At 38.9% G+C, this 18,003-nt stretch overlaps 1 protein-coding gene across 5 annotated transcripts in view; it reads left to right on the forward strand.

Moving 5' to 3' along the window:
* Positions 1 to 18,003, forward strand: part of ptprua (protein tyrosine phosphatase receptor type Ua) — a 268,605-nt gene that overhangs the window by 173,480 nt on the left and 77,122 nt on the right. For all 5 annotated transcript variants that reach the window (XM_079654672.1, XM_079654673.1, XM_079654674.1 and 2 more), the window contains exons 10-13: positions 261 to 462; positions 7,180 to 7,282; positions 8,774 to 9,053; positions 17,283 to 17,319. In XM_079654672.1, coding sequence (XP_079510798.1) covers positions 261 to 462; positions 7,180 to 7,282; positions 8,774 to 9,053; positions 17,283 to 17,319 — 622 coding nt within the window. The remainder of the gene's footprint in view (positions 1 to 260; positions 463 to 7,179; positions 7,283 to 8,773; positions 9,054 to 17,282; positions 17,320 to 18,003) is intronic.

Consider the following 18,003-nt stretch of genomic DNA (forward strand, 5'->3'; position numbering starts at 1 on the left):
ATTTCTCTAGCGGCATCATCAGGTCATGATCTGAATATGTCTCATACTATGTTTTCTAATCAAATACGTAAAATACTATTCTCATTTCCATCAGCCTCAGCTTCACTTGTACATTGGTTAGCATCCTTACTTGCTAAACTTTGATAATAAACAAGATATACATTAAACTAATTAGCATTTTCCTAATCATTAGAATTGAGCATCATTCTATAACCTCTCAGAGCTGCTGTAATACTATCTCATCTTTTCCGTGTTTCCAGATCAGCTACCAGAGTATTGAGTCTTCAGACCCGGGTATCAACGTGCCAGGTCCCCGCCGTACGGTGTCCAAGCTAAGGAACGAGACCTACCACATGTTCTCCGGTCTGCATCCTGGGACCACCTACCTGGTGTCGGTCCGAGCCCGAACCGCCAAGGGGTTCGGGCAGACGGCGCTCACCGAAATCACCACCAATATCTCTGGTAAGACGTTGCTGTGTATAGTGGTGTGTGAGTAATTGAACAGTGCACATATATGTGTAAAAAACAAAGTATATATGGCCTGCGCTCCCAAGATTTCATTTCAAAAAAGCTTTTAAATATACTGCCCCTTCTGCTTGGAATAATATACAGAAGGAGCTGAAACTCTCAGATTTGATCACTACGGTGACTTTCAAGTCCATCTTAAAGGACAGAGAACAAGTATCCATTGTTCAATGTGATTGCTCGTCTGTCTGTATTGTCTGTGTTTTATCTGTTGTAACTTTGTTCATGCTGCCCTTCTTGGCCAGGTCGCTCTTGAAAAAGAGATTTTAATCTCAATGAGACTTTTACCTGGTTAAATAAAGGATATATGAAATAGGAAGATCAAAGAATGGTGCCAAAATTGAAACAATGCAGTAATTTGCTTTTATTACACAGCTTAGTTGAATCTCAGTTCTGATTGGTCAGAATGAACATTCAGCGAGCGGTCTGTTACTTCTCGATAACAGACTGTGCTAAGGACATTGTGGTTATAGGACTATGTGAGGTCATATCAATCCGTAGAAAGAGAGACAAATAAACAGATAAACACTGAAGGGAACAGCAGAAGAAGAAAGACGGGAAGTAAACACTAAAGGGAACAGCAGAAGAAGACATACAGGAATTAAACAATAAGGGAACAGCAGAAGAACAGAGACAGGAAGTAAACACTAAAGGGAACAGCAGAAGAAGAGAGACAGGAAGTAAACACTAAAGGGAACAGCAGAACTAGACAGACAGGAAGTAAACACTAAAGGGAACAGCAGACAGAGACATACAGGAAGTAAACACTGAAGGGAACAGCAGAAGAAGACAGACAGGAAGTAAACACTTACATTAGCAGAAGAAGAAGACAGACAGGAAGTAAACACTAAAGGGAAGAGCAGAAGAAAACAGAGAGGAAGTAAACACTAACAGCAGCAGAAGAAGAAAGACAGGAAGTAAACACTAACAGGAATAGTAGAAGAAGACAGACAGGAAGTAAACACTGAATGGAACAGCAGCAGAAGAAGACAGACAGGAAGTAAACAGTGAAGGGAACAGCAGAAGAAGACAGACAGGAAGTAAACACTGAAGGGAACAGCAGAAAGTTACAGAAAACCTGGATCAGTGCTGCCGTCATTGAATTAATATTTTGCAAAGGATGCCAGACAGGGTGGTCTTAAATCACCCTCACATAAATTGCATGCAAATAATGTGGGACTTAATTTTCCTTCTAAAAGTGTTTTAAGGATTTGCAGATAATGGCAAAGACGACTTCGTAACAACTCGTAATTTCCTCCTTTGAAGAGCTTTTGATTAAATTGCGCATATATGTTTAAATTATACAAATTATCTTAATTTTGCTCCAGCACAAACAGCTTTCAGACGCACGTTGCCTTCTTTGGACGACATCAGACCTGTATTATAGTGAACAGCAAATGTTCGTATTTTTCGGGGTGAAAACCGCTTTGTTCAGATTCAAACCGAGTCTGTGTTTACGATTCAAAGGCTTCGCAGCGGCTCAGAAATGAGAGGAGCCGTGTTTGCGAGAGAAAAGGTTGGCGGTATGGATCTGGAGATTGGTCTGGGAGATGAGTCTGTGGGGAACGAGAAACACTCTCATCTACAAATGGGTATCTGCGAGCTGTTCCACTAATTGTGTTTACTCAGATGAAACATCACATGCTATTCTGATGTTCTCCCATAAGGAAAATAGTCGGAGCAAGTCGGGTGTGTGGATGATTGTAGAAGCTATTTCAAGCTGTCTGTGTTGTTGAAATTCTTAAAACAACATTTTTTATGTTAATCTGTCAAGAAGCTACAAGCCCTGAGAGATACAGATTCCTGGTGATCCATTGTGTGATGGAAATAGTTTTTTAAGTTCAAATGTTTGGAGTTTGCCGTGTGATACGAGGGGGACCCAAGTTGCCTTCAGCAAAAACACGTCAGTTTTCTATCCTGGCTCCAAAATGGTGGAATGAGCTCCCCCCATTGACATCAGGACAGCAGAAAGCTTAAACATCTTCCGGCGCAGACTGAAAACTCATCTCTTTCGACTCCATTTCGAGCAATAAAATGAAAAAAATAAATAAATAAAAACAGCACTTATATACTAACTAAGCACTCATATACTAACTAAGCACTTATGTACTAACTAAGCACTTATGTACTAACTAAGCACTCATATACTAACTAAGCACTTATGTACTAACTAAGCACTCATATACTAACTAAGCACTCATATACTAACTAAGCACTTATGTACTAACTAAGCACTCATATACTAACTAAGCACTTATGTACTAACTAAGCACTCATATACTAACTAAGCACTTATATACTAACTAAGCACTTATGTAATAACTAAGCACTTATGTACTAACTAAGCACTCATATACTAACTAAGCACTTATGTACTAACTAAGCACTCATATACTAACTAAGCACTTATATACTAACTAAGCACTCATATACTAACTAAGCACTTATGTAATAACTAAGCACTTATGTACTAACTAAGCACTTATGTACTAACTAAGCACTTATGTACTAACTAAGCACTTATGTACTAACTAAGCACTTATGTACTAACTAAGCACTCATATACTAACTAAGCACTTATGTACTAACTAAGCACTCATATACTAACTAAGCACTTATGTACTAACTAAGCACTTATGTACTAACTAAGCACTTATGTACTAACTAAGCACTCATATACTAACTAAGCACTTATGTACTAACTAAGCACTTATGTACTAACTAAGCACTCATATACTAACTAAGCACTTATGTACTAACTAAGCACTCATATACTAACTAAGCACTCATATACTAACTAAGCACTTATGTACTAACTAAGCACTTATGTACTAACTAAGCACTCATATACTAACTAAGCACTTATGTACTAACTAAGCACTCATATACTAACTAAGCACTTATATACTAACTAAGCACTTATGTAATAACTAAGCACTTATGTACTAACTAAGCACTCATATACTAACTAAGCACTTATGTACTAACTAAGCACTCATATACTAACTAAGCACTTATATACTAACTAAGCACTCATATACTAACTAAGCACTCATATACTAACTAAGCACTCATATACTAACTAAGCACTTATATACTAACTAAGCACTCATATACTAACTAAGCACTCATATACTAACTAAGCACTCATATACTAACTAAGCACTTATGTACTAACTAAGCACTCATATACTAACTAAGCACTCATATACTAACTAAGCACTCATATACTAACTAAGCACTTATGTACTAACTAAGCACTCATATACTAACTAAGCACTCATATACTAACTAAGCACTTATATACTAACTAAGCACTCATATACTAACTAAGCACTTATGTACTAACTAAGCACTCATATACTAACTAAGCACTTATATACTAACTAAGCACTTATATACTAACTAAGCTCTTATATACTAACTAAGCACTCATATACTAACTAAGCACTCATATACTAACTAAGCACTCAGATACTAACTAAGCACTTACATACTAATGGCGCATTTCCACTACAGTGCGGAGCGCGGTTTAAGCGGGCCAACAACCAGGCTGAGTCGGGCTGAGTATGCTAAACTAGAGAGAGAATCGCTGGCAAGGGGGCTACAACTACAACAAGATGAAGATATTTTACCGTGATTTAATTGTAATACACATTTTTAAATGATGCCAAAGCAACAACATACTGATACCGGTTAGTCAAAAACATGAATTAATGCTTTGACAAGTCTGCAGACAGACGGCAGGCGAAAAACCTTTTAAAATGTGTGTTTTCTGAATGGAGATCGGCTAAGCTAACGCAGTATATGCTCCGACCGTCCACACTCACAACAACGGCCTACAGACATAAATAAACCAGCGACTGCATTCGCCATGACACAGACAGGCTGTGGTTTGTACGTGTTTGACTTTTGTCTAGTTTCTGAACAGATATGAGGAGCTGTGAGCTCTGAGTGCTAACAGCTAACGGCTGATGTTATTTTTTGCATTGAAGATGACGTCACGGCTCCGCCTACACTGCGTTACTATAGTTACTACCCCACTCAAATGTAATGGAAACGCAGCATAAAGTGAGCCTGGCCTACCAAGGCCTAACTATACCGTACTAAGCCGTGCGAGGCCCTGCAATGGAAATGCGCCATAACAAAGCACTTATATACTAACAAAGGGCTGGCTTATCTAAATCCAGTTGAGTAGCACTTGAAATGTTTTAGCTCTATGAAACCTGATGTACTTATATGATTCTGTTTTCTTCAAGTTTGTATCTTCTTGGTCGAATGCAGTCGCTTTGGATAAAAGCGTCAGCTGAATGAAATGTAATGTAATGATACTAAAACTTTTCAATGCTTCAAAGATATATTTTTATCCAAAATAAAATAAAATAAATGTGTTATTGTTACTATTTATAACAATTAAATTTGTATGATTTTACATTATTTATTTATTTGTATTTTTTATTCATATTTGTATTTTATTGTATAAAAGTCTAAAAAAAGATGATTAAGCCACTGGGCCATGATCCGAACACTTTCCTACATAAAGCTACTGTATGAGGCACATCAGCTTTTTATTTTTTTTGCATCATAGTTGGATAAAATCATAATATAAGTCAAGTAATACTTCACACCAAGACTCCCTAACTTCCCCACTCTCTCCTAATGTTGCACTATTAATCCTTTTCCTAATGCATGCTGGGTTTCACCACCCAACGCTCCTCTTATTAAACCCCCGTGTAATGCAGCCCTCAGCTGTTTGTGTGTGAGTGTGTGTTTTCCAGGTTGAACACACTTCCTTTTACAACCAGCATTAACTCTGCATCAGAAACATTTCCAGCCTTTTTGTTTCTGCTTATCTGTTGTAGCCATTTGCTCCTCTACGTCCTCTGCCAGTTAATTCTCTGCGTGAGGTAAAAAGAGACGGAAACACTCAACCTGGTCGTCCCCAGAGCTTTGCTGAGGTTGTGCTGCTCTGAGATCTGTCCTAATTATATTATAAGGGCCTCTTGTTTTTTCTGTTTCTAGTCATCATCAGTCAATGGCAGTGTGTGGGAGGCCTCCACACACTGCCGTACACAGGGGAAATGTGCGGGTAATGAATACAGATAGCGCGCTATTATTCCATGTAGAGGTGGAAAGGTTATGGAAATAATATGCAGAAGTGTGGCTACATGTTTTTAATCTCCAACATCAGAATCAGGTTTATTGCCAAGTAAGGTTACATGATTTATTCTAACAACATGTACCTCTTTCTTCCCCCCAAAAACACAATTGAAATCAGTTTTTCTTGCGTTATTAACCCTCTACTCTCCTTCTTTAAGGCCCCAACGCGCCATAATAATAAACAATAAGGATGTTTCTCAGAAATACAGTACAGTATTTTGTTATAGTGTTGTTAATACAAGAAAGGCACCATGAAGAGCTTTACAAAACAGGGAAAAGACAATACAACATTTAAATACAATATGATAATATAAGATATACATATTAAAAAATATATATAAATATTTGCTGCGTTCTTAAAATGACAGCACAAAATATTAGTTAACAGAATATCTTAAGTAAAAAGGAAATACAATAAGAATAGGACAAATTGCTTTTACTGAAACATTACATATGTACAGAATATCTATATGTATATTTATTATTGTAATAATTAGTGTTACAGTCCGTCCACACAGCAGCTTTGAAAAAATCTTGAAAATCTTGGAGGTGGGCGTGTCTGAAAGCTTGGGGATTTTTTGCGACCAACAACCAATCACATGAATCTCCCGCCCCGACATACAAAGCAATAGCAATGTTAAAACGAAGTAAACTGGATACAACAGGCGAAAACCTACCAGTTTCACCCACTGTCTCTGCCACCTCCCTCCATTCCTGGTTCCTCCGGTTTGTATCCCGGTAAATAGTTCTGGTCGTAAAGAACCGGGTGATTTGCTACCGTAATTTCTCGTTTGGAATATGAGGAAATGAACTGCGGCACGCGGTTTGATTGGCTAGCGCTTGTACTGTCAGATTTGCATAAACGGGATTTGATTGGCTGACGCTTCCACCTCAGCTTCAGAAGTTGAACATTGCTCAACTTTTGAATCCTGAAAATCCTGGTAATCCTGGAAATCTTCGCTTTGCTTCCCCACAATGCAGTTCGGCGAAAAGCGAGGCTAAGTGACGTCACCCCCATTCAAAGTGAATGGGCAGAGAAGCGTTGGAAGATTTTTTTTATAGTCTATTATTAGATAAATAAATACTCATAATTCACTTAGATTTTTAGCATTGCAATATCAAAAAAAATCCACAGAATCTGCGATAAAGTCAGAGCCGAGCTACGTGCTAAGTGAGCTAGATGCTATTTCTCACTGAACTCGATTCTGAAGAACCTTGTGATTGTAACCAATAAGCTATTTCACCTCATGTGGAAGTGTCAGATGAACATCTACAGAAAGCAACAGCGCTGGCATCAGTCAATCACAACTTCTTTGGTTTGTTGTTGAGGAAGCAATGTTCAAAATATACTGAGGAATGTGCAAGGTTCAAAGTTTGAAGCTCCCAAAGAATGGCTCCCAGGATCATACATATTCATATATTTGATCTCTTTTAGAAATGTGAAAATTAAAGGATTTCTTCCACAGTATTTCAACATTTGATTTCTTCCCTCAGCACCGGTGTTTGACTATGAAGACATCCCCTCTCCGCTGAGTGAGTCTGAGAGCACCATCACCGTGCTGCTGCGCCCGGCGCTGGCCAGAGGGGCTCCAGTCAGGTACAATAACACAACAACACAACAACACACGCCTGCATCCATCCACTGTGTTTATAGCTGCAGTCAAAACATATTTCTCTAGGCTTGAGGCAGATCGACTGGTGCAGGAAGGAGTTCTAATAAAATGTCTACGTTTTGTATGTGTTTTTGGTTTTTAGCATTAAATAGGGTCTGGTTAACACGAGCTGGGAATATGTTTGTTAATACGTCAGTAAATACCCCACTAGCAGATTTAAACACTGGTTGTTAACAAGTTTCGACTAAACGTCATCACGCCCAACATTAGCTGCTTTTAGCTTAGCGGTGGTGACGTGAAGTCATGTGACCGTGCTGTAGTTCCTTTATAGCCCAACATTAGCCACCTTTAGCTTAGCGGTGGTGATGTGAAGTCATGTGACCGTGCTGTAGTTCCTTTATAGGCCAACATTAGCCTCCTTTAGCTTAACGGTGGTGATGTGAAGTCATGTGACCGTGCTGTAGTTCCTTTATAGGCCAACATTAGCCTCCTTTAGCTTAACGGTGGTGATGTGAAGTCATGTGACCGTGCTGTAGTTCCTTTATAGGCCAACATTAGCCACCTTTAGCTTAGCGGTGGTGATGTGAAGTCATGTGACCGTGCTGTAGTTCCTTTATAGCCCAACATTAGCCTCCTTTAGCTTAGCGGTGGTGATGTGAAGTCATGTGACCGTGCTGTAGTTCCTTTATAGCCCAACATTAGCTGCTTTTAGCTTAGCGGTGGTGACGTGAAGTCATGTGACCGTGCTGTAGTTCCTTTATAGCCCAACATTAGCCTCCTTTAGCTCAGCGGTGGTGATGTGAAGTCATGTGACCGTGCTGTAGTTCCTTTATAGCCCAACATTAGCCTCCTTTAGCTTAACGGTGGTGATGTGAAGTCATATGACCGTGCTGTAGTTCCTTTATAGCCCAACATTAGCCTCCTTTAGCTCAGCGGTGGTGATGTGAAGTCATGTGACCGTGCTGTAGTTCCTTTATAGCCCAACATTAGCCTCCTTTAGCTTAGCGGTGGTGACGTGAAGTCATGTGACCGTGCTGTAGTTCCTTCCTGTGACTGTGATTCTTGCAATATTACCCCATTTTCCACTTTTTTTAAGTCTTAAAGGCCAAAATAAATTAATATATTGCACACAAATTATATAATATTACTATTAAACAATACATTTCATTACATAAAGGAATTAAGTAAACTAACATGAATATATAGAAATTGTGATTTACTTTATTTCTAACTTCTTCTTTGAACTCCTTATATATTTATAAATATCTTTAGATTTATAAGAATGAATAATTTGCAATCTTCTTTTATTTATCTTTTATTTATTGTATTTAAAAATTGATCAACTTTCACAAAAAGGACAAGTTACTAATTCTTATTCTGATTGAAAATGTAATTCACTTGCTGTTATTTAGTCTATTTTATTTAGAGTACTTTCATCTGTTTTAAAACCCTAACCTCCACCCTTCTTCCTGCAGTGCGTACCAGGTGGTGGTGGTGGAGGAGGATGGGTCTCGGCAGCTGAGGCGGAGGGAGTTGGGCGGAGTCGACTGTTTCCCGACCCCCACCTCCCACAGCGAGGCTCAGGCTAAAGGGGCCCCGCATTACTTCACGGCTGAACTGGCCCCCAGCTCGCTGCCCGAGGCCACGCCCTTCACCGTGGGAGACAACCACACCTACAACGGCTTCTGGAACAGCCCGCTGGACCCCACCAAGAACTATCTCATCTTCTTCCAGGCCACCAGCAACTTCAGAGGGGTGAGACCCGGCTTTCTGTTTCAGACGCGCTGATTTTATGTTGCAGCAACCTTAACAATGGATATGATGGATGGTTTCTCAATGAAAACCTTTCACAAATGAGTCAAATGGAACAGCTTTTAGGAGAGAATAACCATTTGCAGTATTTCATTTTTTTATCCGGTTGTCATATTCCCTCGTATACAGGCTCTTTAAAAACCAGCAAAATCAGAGGGGTGACACTTGGCTTTCTGTTTAGTAACTTCCTGTTAGATAGTTTAATTACTTCCTGTTTGAGGATGTACAGCACTAACTTCAACACAACTTAGATTTGTTTCGAGGAAGTCTCCACTACTTATTTTGTTTTGAAGAAACCTTAACAAATAAACCTTAATGTCAACGTGATTTAAAGATTTAAAGGATTCAGAGGCTTTATTGTCAAAGCACAACAACAGCATATGGAAATCCTATGTCTCCGTCTCCTCCAACAACTAACACCTAAGACATAAAAATAAATAGAATTTAACAAGAACATAATGGTGCAATAATAAAATAACATGTAGAATAACGTATGTAACATGGGCAGTAGTCAGTAAAAAAAGGTTAACAGATTTATACAGGTGGAAAATATACTAAACTAATCTCTGACGGATGCAATATTAATGTATATACACATAATACAAATAAATGTAGTTGTGAAATTAATATGTAAACTATTAACAATAGTTATGTTGGATCTTTTCTCAATGAAAGCCTTTCAAAACATGTGGAAATTGTCGATTTGAACAGCTATAGGAGATAATTACAATCTGTATTTTTGCGGTTTGTGTCCGCTTCTCAGATGTCCAAGCTCTTTAAAAACGTTTTTTCTGCAGAGAAAATCAAACACCGCCTCGCAGGCTTAAAGAGATCTGAAAAGGATTTCTTGAGCAATTGGAAAAGTGGCTGAAGCGTGAATAGGAAATGTGCCGGGCAGTGTGCGTAGAAGCAGAGAAACTTAATGCTGTTTAAATCATTAGGCCCATATGGAGCTCATGTGCTCCTGCCTGGCTGCCTCTTCTCATCTAAATATCACTACCTGATTCTGCAGCAGATGCAGAAAGAGACTGAGGCGGAGTGAGTCTCCAGAGCCAGGAAACCACTGTGAAATATAACAAATAAATATCTCTTATCATGTGGACAACAATAACAACAACAACAAGGAATCAGGGTTAGGAACAATTAAATTATAGTCAGGAAAAACTAGAACATTATGAGAAAGGTTGACAGTTTGCCTAAGGGTACCGTTACTCGATGGGGCTTTTATTTTGAAAAACAATCATCGTCATGCGCTTCTGTAAAGATTCAGTTTCTCGATAGAGCTTTTATTTTGAAAAACACGCCTCTTTGTGAGCTTCCTTCAAGGTTTAAGTAACTCTATTGGGCTTTTATTTTTGTAAAACAATCTTCATCCTCAGATTCTTGCACTGAAGCATATTTGGCTTTTATTTTGAAAAACATGCCTCTTTAGGGGCTTCCTGCAAGGATAGAGTAACTTTATGGGGCTTTTATTTTGAAAAACTTGTCTCTTACTGAGCTTCCTGCAAGTATTAAGTAACAATATGGAGCTTTTATTTTGAAAAGACATGCCTCTATACAAGCCCTAAGACCTAAGCCTCCTGTAAGGATACAGTTACTCTAAATTGCCTTTATTTTGAAAAGCAGGTCTCTTTCTGAGCTTCCTGTAAGTATATAGTACACCATATTTTTCAGAGACGCAGAAAATCTCCTCTTGGTGTCTTTGCAGGAGCAGGAAGCCACAAGAAGAAGCATCATAACTGTGATAATGTCTTCTTCCAAGAATAGTCATAACAATTGGAAGTCGATTCCATAAATGTTATGCATTATTTAGCAGACAGCTCGTTGCTTTTCCCTCTGAAAAGTGTTCCCTATAGAAGTGTTGCATTTCTATTTAAAGAGTAAAGCAATGTTTTTGTTACTTGCTCATCTATTCCAGTTTCCAGTTTAATTGATTATATTTACACAGCAGCCAACACAACAAACTCAATATAACAATTCATGATAATTCACTTCTTTGTCCTGCAAAAACTTTCATTCTCAATTTGTTCTTTACCAACAATATGTGTGTTTACAGCCGCGGAGGGAGGAAGAAAGATAATAATATGATTGTAAAATTACCCAGGATAAATTAGATGTAGCACGCTCACTGTGGACCGCCATTTAATTGAAGCAGTAATTGCTTTTGGCATATTTTCCTTCAGTGGGGCCAGTCTCTATTGAGGCAGGACAAACATACACAATTATCAATACTGCTATATATACAATTAAAATACGATAATAATAATAAAGCTTCATAGCACTTTTCATACAACACATGCAGCTCTAAGTGCTTTCCAAAATGACACATCACAAGTTAAAACAAACAACAAGAAATTCCCCACAGATTATTTGTTAAGAACTTTTAAAGGTACATGCAGCTACATGTAACATTTGATCAGGTTAATGGACACAAGGAGGTCAAATGTATGATAATTAAAATAAAATAAATAATGGTTTCTCTCTGACAGATAAGACACAAGACAACTGAGTCGACAATATAAAATATAAAACCCCATAAAACAAAGTGAACATATCGGTAGAACAGAAAGAAAAATTAACAAAAATATGTTGATATTTCCTTTAAGCCCGCGTCACACTGTTCCGAAATTGACAGCAGATGGACACACGAATATGGAATTGTGAATTTCGCACGAAGATGGCCCCGAACTTGGTCAACGGCCAAGCAACAGCCGAAGCAAGTACGATACCTACAGAAGGCCACACGATGGCACCCGAACCATACTCTCCGTCATGTTGTTTCCATAGCAACAACAACTTCCTGTCAACAGCGTAGACTCACCTTCAAAATAAAAGCATCTAAATAAAACAGGGAGTTAACCTAGATTACATTTAAGACATGGAGGACTCTTTAAAGTACAGACACTACATACTGATAACACCTGAACATCAGCAGGAGAGGACTCTTTAAAGTAGAGACACTACATATTGATATACACATGAACATCAGCAGGAGAGGACTCTTTAAAGTAGAGACACTACATAGTGATATACACCTGAACATCAGCAGGAGAGGACTCTTTAAAGTAGAGACACTACATACTGATACACACCTGAACATCAGCAGGAGAGAACTCTTTAAAGTAGAGACACTACATACTGATATACACCTGAACATCAGCAGGAGAGGACTCTTTAAAGTAGAGACATACTGATATGCACCTGAACATCAGCAGGAGAGGACTCTTTAAAGTAGAGACACTACATAATGATATACACCTGAACATCAGCAGGAGAGGACTCTTTAAAGTAGAGACATACTGATATACACCTGAACATCAGCAGGAGAGGATTCTTTAAAGTAGAGACACTACATACTGATATACACCTGAACATCAGCAGGAGAGGACTCTTTAAAGTAGATACACTACATACTGATATACACCTGAACATCAGCAGGAGAGGACTCTTTAAAGTAGAGACACTACTTACTGATATACACCTGAACATCAGCAGGAGAGGACTCTTTAAAGTAGAGACACTACATACTAATATACACCTGAACATCAGCAGGAGAGGACTCTTTAAAGTAGAGACACTACATACTGATATACACCTGAACATCAACAGGAGAGGACTCTTTAAAGTAGAGACATACTGATATGCACCTGAACATCAGCAGGAGAGGACTCTTTAAAGTAGAGACACTACATAGTGATATACACCTGAACATCAGCAGGAGAGGACTCTTTAAAGTAGAGACACTACATACTGATACACACCTGAACATCAGCAGGAGAGAACTCTTTAAAGTAGAGACACTACATACTGATATACACCTGAACATCAGCAGGAGAGGACTCTTTAAAGTAGAGACATACTGATATGCACCTGAACATCAGCAGGAGAGGACTCTTTAAAGTAGAGACACTACATACTGATATACACCTGAACATCAGCAGGAGAGGACTCTTTAAAGTAGAGACACTACATACTGCTATACACCTGAACATCAGCAGGAGAGGACTCTTTAAAGTAGAGACACTACATACTGATATAAACCTGAACGTCAGCAGGAGAGGACTCTTTAAAGTAGAGACACTACATACTGATATACACCTGAACATCAGCAGGAGAGGACTCTTTAAAGTAGAGACACTACATACTGATATACACCTGAACATCAGCAGGAGAGGACTCTTTAAAGTAGAGACACTACATACTGATATACACCTGAACATCAGCAGGAGAGGACTCTTTAAAGTAGAGACACTACATACTGATATACACCTGAACATCAGCAGGAGAGGACTCTTTAAAGTAGATACACTACATACTGATATACACCTGAACATCAGCAGGAGAGGACTCTTTAAAGTAGAGACACTACTTACTGATATACACCTGAACATCAGCAGGAGAGGACTCTTTAAAGTAGAGACACTACATACTGATATACACCTGAACATCAGCAGGAGAGGACTCTTTAAAGTAGAGACACTACATACTGATATACACCTGAACATCAGCAGGAGAGGACTCTTTAAAGTAGAGACACTACATACTGATATACACCTGAACATCAGCAGGAGAAGACTCTTTAAAGTAGAGACAGTACATACTGATATACAGCTGAACATCAGCAGGAGAGGACTCTTTAAAGTAGAGACACTACATACTGATATACACCTGAACATCAGCAGGAGAGGACTCTTTAAAGTAGAGACATACTGATATGCACCTGAACATCAGCAGAAGAGGACTCTTTAAAGTAGAGACATACTGATATGCACCTGAACATCAGCAGGAGAGGACTCTTTAAAGTAGAGACACTACATACTGATATACACCTGAACATCAGCAGGAGAGGACTCTTTAAAGTAGAGACACTACATACTGATATACACCTGAACATCAGCAGGAGAGGACTCTTTAAAGTAGAGACACTACGTACTGATATACACCTGAACATCAGCAGGAGAGGACTCTTTAAAGTAGAGACACTACATACTGATATACACCTGGACATCAGCAGGAGAGGACTCTTTAAAGTAGAGACACTACATACTGATATACACCTGAACATCAGCAGGAGAGGACTCTTTAAAGTAGAGACATACTGATATGCACCTGAACATCAGCAGGAGAGGACTCTTTAAAGTAGAGACACTACGTACTGATATACACCTGAACATCAGCAGGAGAGGACTCTTTAAAGTAGAGACACTACATACTGATATACACCTGGACATCAGCAGGAGAGGACTCTTTAAAGTAGAGACACTACATACTGATATACACCTGAACATCAGCAGGAGAGGACTCTTTAAAGTAGAGACATACTGATATGCACCTAAACATGAGCATAATATGCCCTCTTTAAGAGAAACAATCTCAAAAGTACTCACTGTACTAGGAATTAAGAGTGTTAACAGTTTTCTAACGTGTTCACAATTACACATTTTAATTTTAAAAAACACTAAGCCTGTTGGTCTGTCCCCAAGTGGCCAAAAACAATTAATGCTGCTCTCTCATGCACGTCATATTGATTTGAAGCTAATCAACTCACTTGTTCTCAATCAGGAGCGACAGAGAATGAAAACTAACACGTGCGCGTTCAGACGTCTCCAATTAATTCAAATTGATGCATCTAATCAGCGTTCTCATAACATGTTATTTCCACATTATTGAATTGATTGTGAACTTTAATAAGGATCTTCTCAGATATGACGTGTTGATGCACACGAAGCGTGATCACATATCTGAACTGCATCTTCGATTCTTTATAACTTTATTTACTGACAAGCGTTGAAAGCTAAACCTCAGTGCGTTGTGTAAAGGGATTAAAGATCCGGATTTGATAAGCAGAGCAACTGCAGAATTTTTTTTTGGTAGAAAATCCATCTGAAATCCACCAAAAAGAATTGTATTCTTCAAAATGCATTTTTCTTAACGAGATTGGAAGCTCAGCTAGATTAAATGTCCACTTTGAAGAGCTCCATTTTCACTTTAAAAACCCAAATTCCCACCTTGACGGAGGACAGGATGGCACGTGGTGACCGCGGCTGCTTTAATAACCCCTGGGTGCGAGTAAATATGACTTATGTGTCACTGTAAGAGGTGAGAGGAGATGAGAATCCACTTGAAACAGATTTCCAATTAAAAAAGCTAATTTGGCAAACGGTTTGAGGTGAGAGGTTCTCGACTCCAATCTCAGAGCTCAGATTAGCATAATTGCTCATAGAGGCTGATTTAACGTCCTTAAAACTTAATTTGGGAACATGCCCCCTCTCAATCCAGGATGTTTTTTGGGGGGAGAAGCAGCCAATCAGGGCACCCGGGTGAAGGACCTCACATGGCGTGGGGGGGGAAAGGTCTCTTATATCACAAGGAGGTGTCATCCACTCGGAAATTCAATTATTTCTTCGACGTAGAGAAAGGTCTGGGTGACTTTGACACTCAGACGCCTGTTGGTTTCAGACAAGGTGGTGGATCTGAGCACTTCACTTTTACTGTGGACACTTTAACACAAATTATTGTTTTTAGTGGTGAAATAAAAATGTATATAACCCATAATGTGGGACAATGTTAATCAGATCAGGTCAACAAACATTACAAATCCTTATCCGACAACTTGCAGGATGTAATTGTCTTGATTACATTTTTATAATAATTGTCTTTTCTTTTTTCGTGAAAGATATATATTTTTTTAGTTTTTTGTATTTATTTGCGTTTAAAAAATGTGTTTTGTTACAAGGCATACATATCAAAATGAAGTACAGTTAAAACTAAAATAGATCAAAGGTACTAAATTACAATTGAAAAATAAGAAGAAATAAAAGAGAGAAAACATGTCTGATATATAGTTTGATATTTATCTTTTTAACCTTTGTGTTTTGTTCAAAAGCTGTTACCGTTCATGCTGTTCGTGGGTCAATTTTGACTCATTATGTATCTCAGTCCAAAACACAAAACAATTAATGACTATCATCCAATATTGTTTTAACTACATCATAACTCATTTATAATGCATTCATAACCGTACAATCCTGTTGTAATTGTATTTTATGGCCCAAAACACATTACACCACATATTGCCCACGTGCATGTGTGAGTTCAGGTTCAAGTGTTAGTGTACATATTCTTTGAGAAACGTTGAGTACCCGTGGGGGGAGGGGGGCAGAGGGAGGGGAGACCAGGTGCATGTTGCGGAAAAAATATTGTTACGGCCCGTCCACACGGCGGCGTGCGTTGAAGTTTGCCGGCGGGCGTGTCTGAAACTCGACCAACAACCAATCACATGAATCTCCCGCCCCAGACACACAAGCACGCGGTTTGATTGGCTAGAGCTTGTACTGGCATATGATTTGATTGGCTGATGCTTCCTCCAAAGCTTCAAAAGTTGAACATTGCTCAACTTTTGAAGCGAGCAACGCGTAGCAACGCTCCCACAATGCAGTTCGGTGAAGCGTGACGTCACCCCATTCAAAGTGAACGTGCAGAAGCGTTGAAGCTTCGACGCACGCCGCCGTGTGGACGGGCCGTTACAGTGGATGAAGGGGGTGGGGGAGGGGTGTCTAAAGTCAAAGATGAATCTTGATTGGGCAACATTTGACCCCGAGTCATCCAAAACAATTCTGCTGGTTTTAGCCAGACCCGAACACCAAATGATACACTTTGTTTTTTTGAAAACCTTCAGACTTGGCTAAAATTGTCCAAATCAGTTTTGTAGTGTTTATATAGCTGTTGTGGAGGATATCATGAAGCCTAGCTCTGATACAAAAAAACTATAGCATAGTTATTATATAATTTTAACTTGGAACGGGTCAGGGGACACCCCAACACAACATAAGGGGTAATCTAGAAGATTGTTCAGCCTAATTTGAGAGAGGTCTGAGATTGCCTCGCTTGCATATTTAACTTGTTATTTGGGAGGCGTGTGGTGCAGTGGGTTGAGTGTTGGTGTTCGGATCAGGGGGTCACAGGTTCAAACCCCACTGCAGTCAGCATCTCTTTGTGTCCCTGGGCAAGACACTTCACCCCGAATTGCTCCTGTGGGGATTGTCCACAGTATTGAGTATGTAAGTGGATAAAAGCGTCTAACAGTTGAAATGTAATGTAATTTGTGAGTTTTCCTTTTCTGCTATTTAAAGAAATCAAAAATGAATTCGCATTTGATTTCTTTGTTCACAGGAGACCAGGATAAACTGCATCCGGATTGCTCGCAAAGGTAACAATTGTTTTCCCTTTTTCCAATTTCAAATGTGCTTCATGAACATTTACACGTCATTAAGTCATTACCACATGAATTGTGATTCTTAAACTGGCAATCACAGAGCATTCCTGCTGGTCCCTCTTTTGTGCTCTACAGCCTGCAGAGAGGTTGTTTAAAACACATAACATGGTAATTATCTTGCTGTAGTGGGAGCCTCAAATAACTGAGCATCGTCAGTTATTTATTCACATTCAAGTACAAGACAAAGTAGAGTCATGTGGAGTGGGACATCCCGCCATACGAAGCTTGAGAATAAATATCCCGAAACATAAATTATTAACATTATATTTAATATATCAGAGAGAAGTCATGTGTTATACAGAAACCCTAAAAACGAATCTAACCCTGACTACCTAACTACTAACTGGTCAAAAGTATTTCTTCATTAGTCTAAGCATTGGTTTAAAAAAGGTAAGATCTATTCAACATAGACACATTATACCGGGAAATAAATGGTATATATAAATGTATTAATGTGGGTACATTTGTGCTAAAGCTATTTAGCGTATTTAATCTCTGAAATATTAGTTTACTTCCGGAACATAGAGACATCACTATGTAACACTCGCGCTCCTATTGGCTAGCGCTCCAACACATTGCACGTGATAGGCCAAGGGGCGGGATATCTCTAAGCGGTTA

This window comes from Notothenia rossii (genome assembly GCF_949606895.1).
Source record: "Notothenia rossii genome assembly, chromosome: 10".
Lineage (NCBI taxonomy): Eukaryota > Metazoa > Chordata > Actinopteri > Perciformes > Nototheniidae > Notothenia > Notothenia rossii.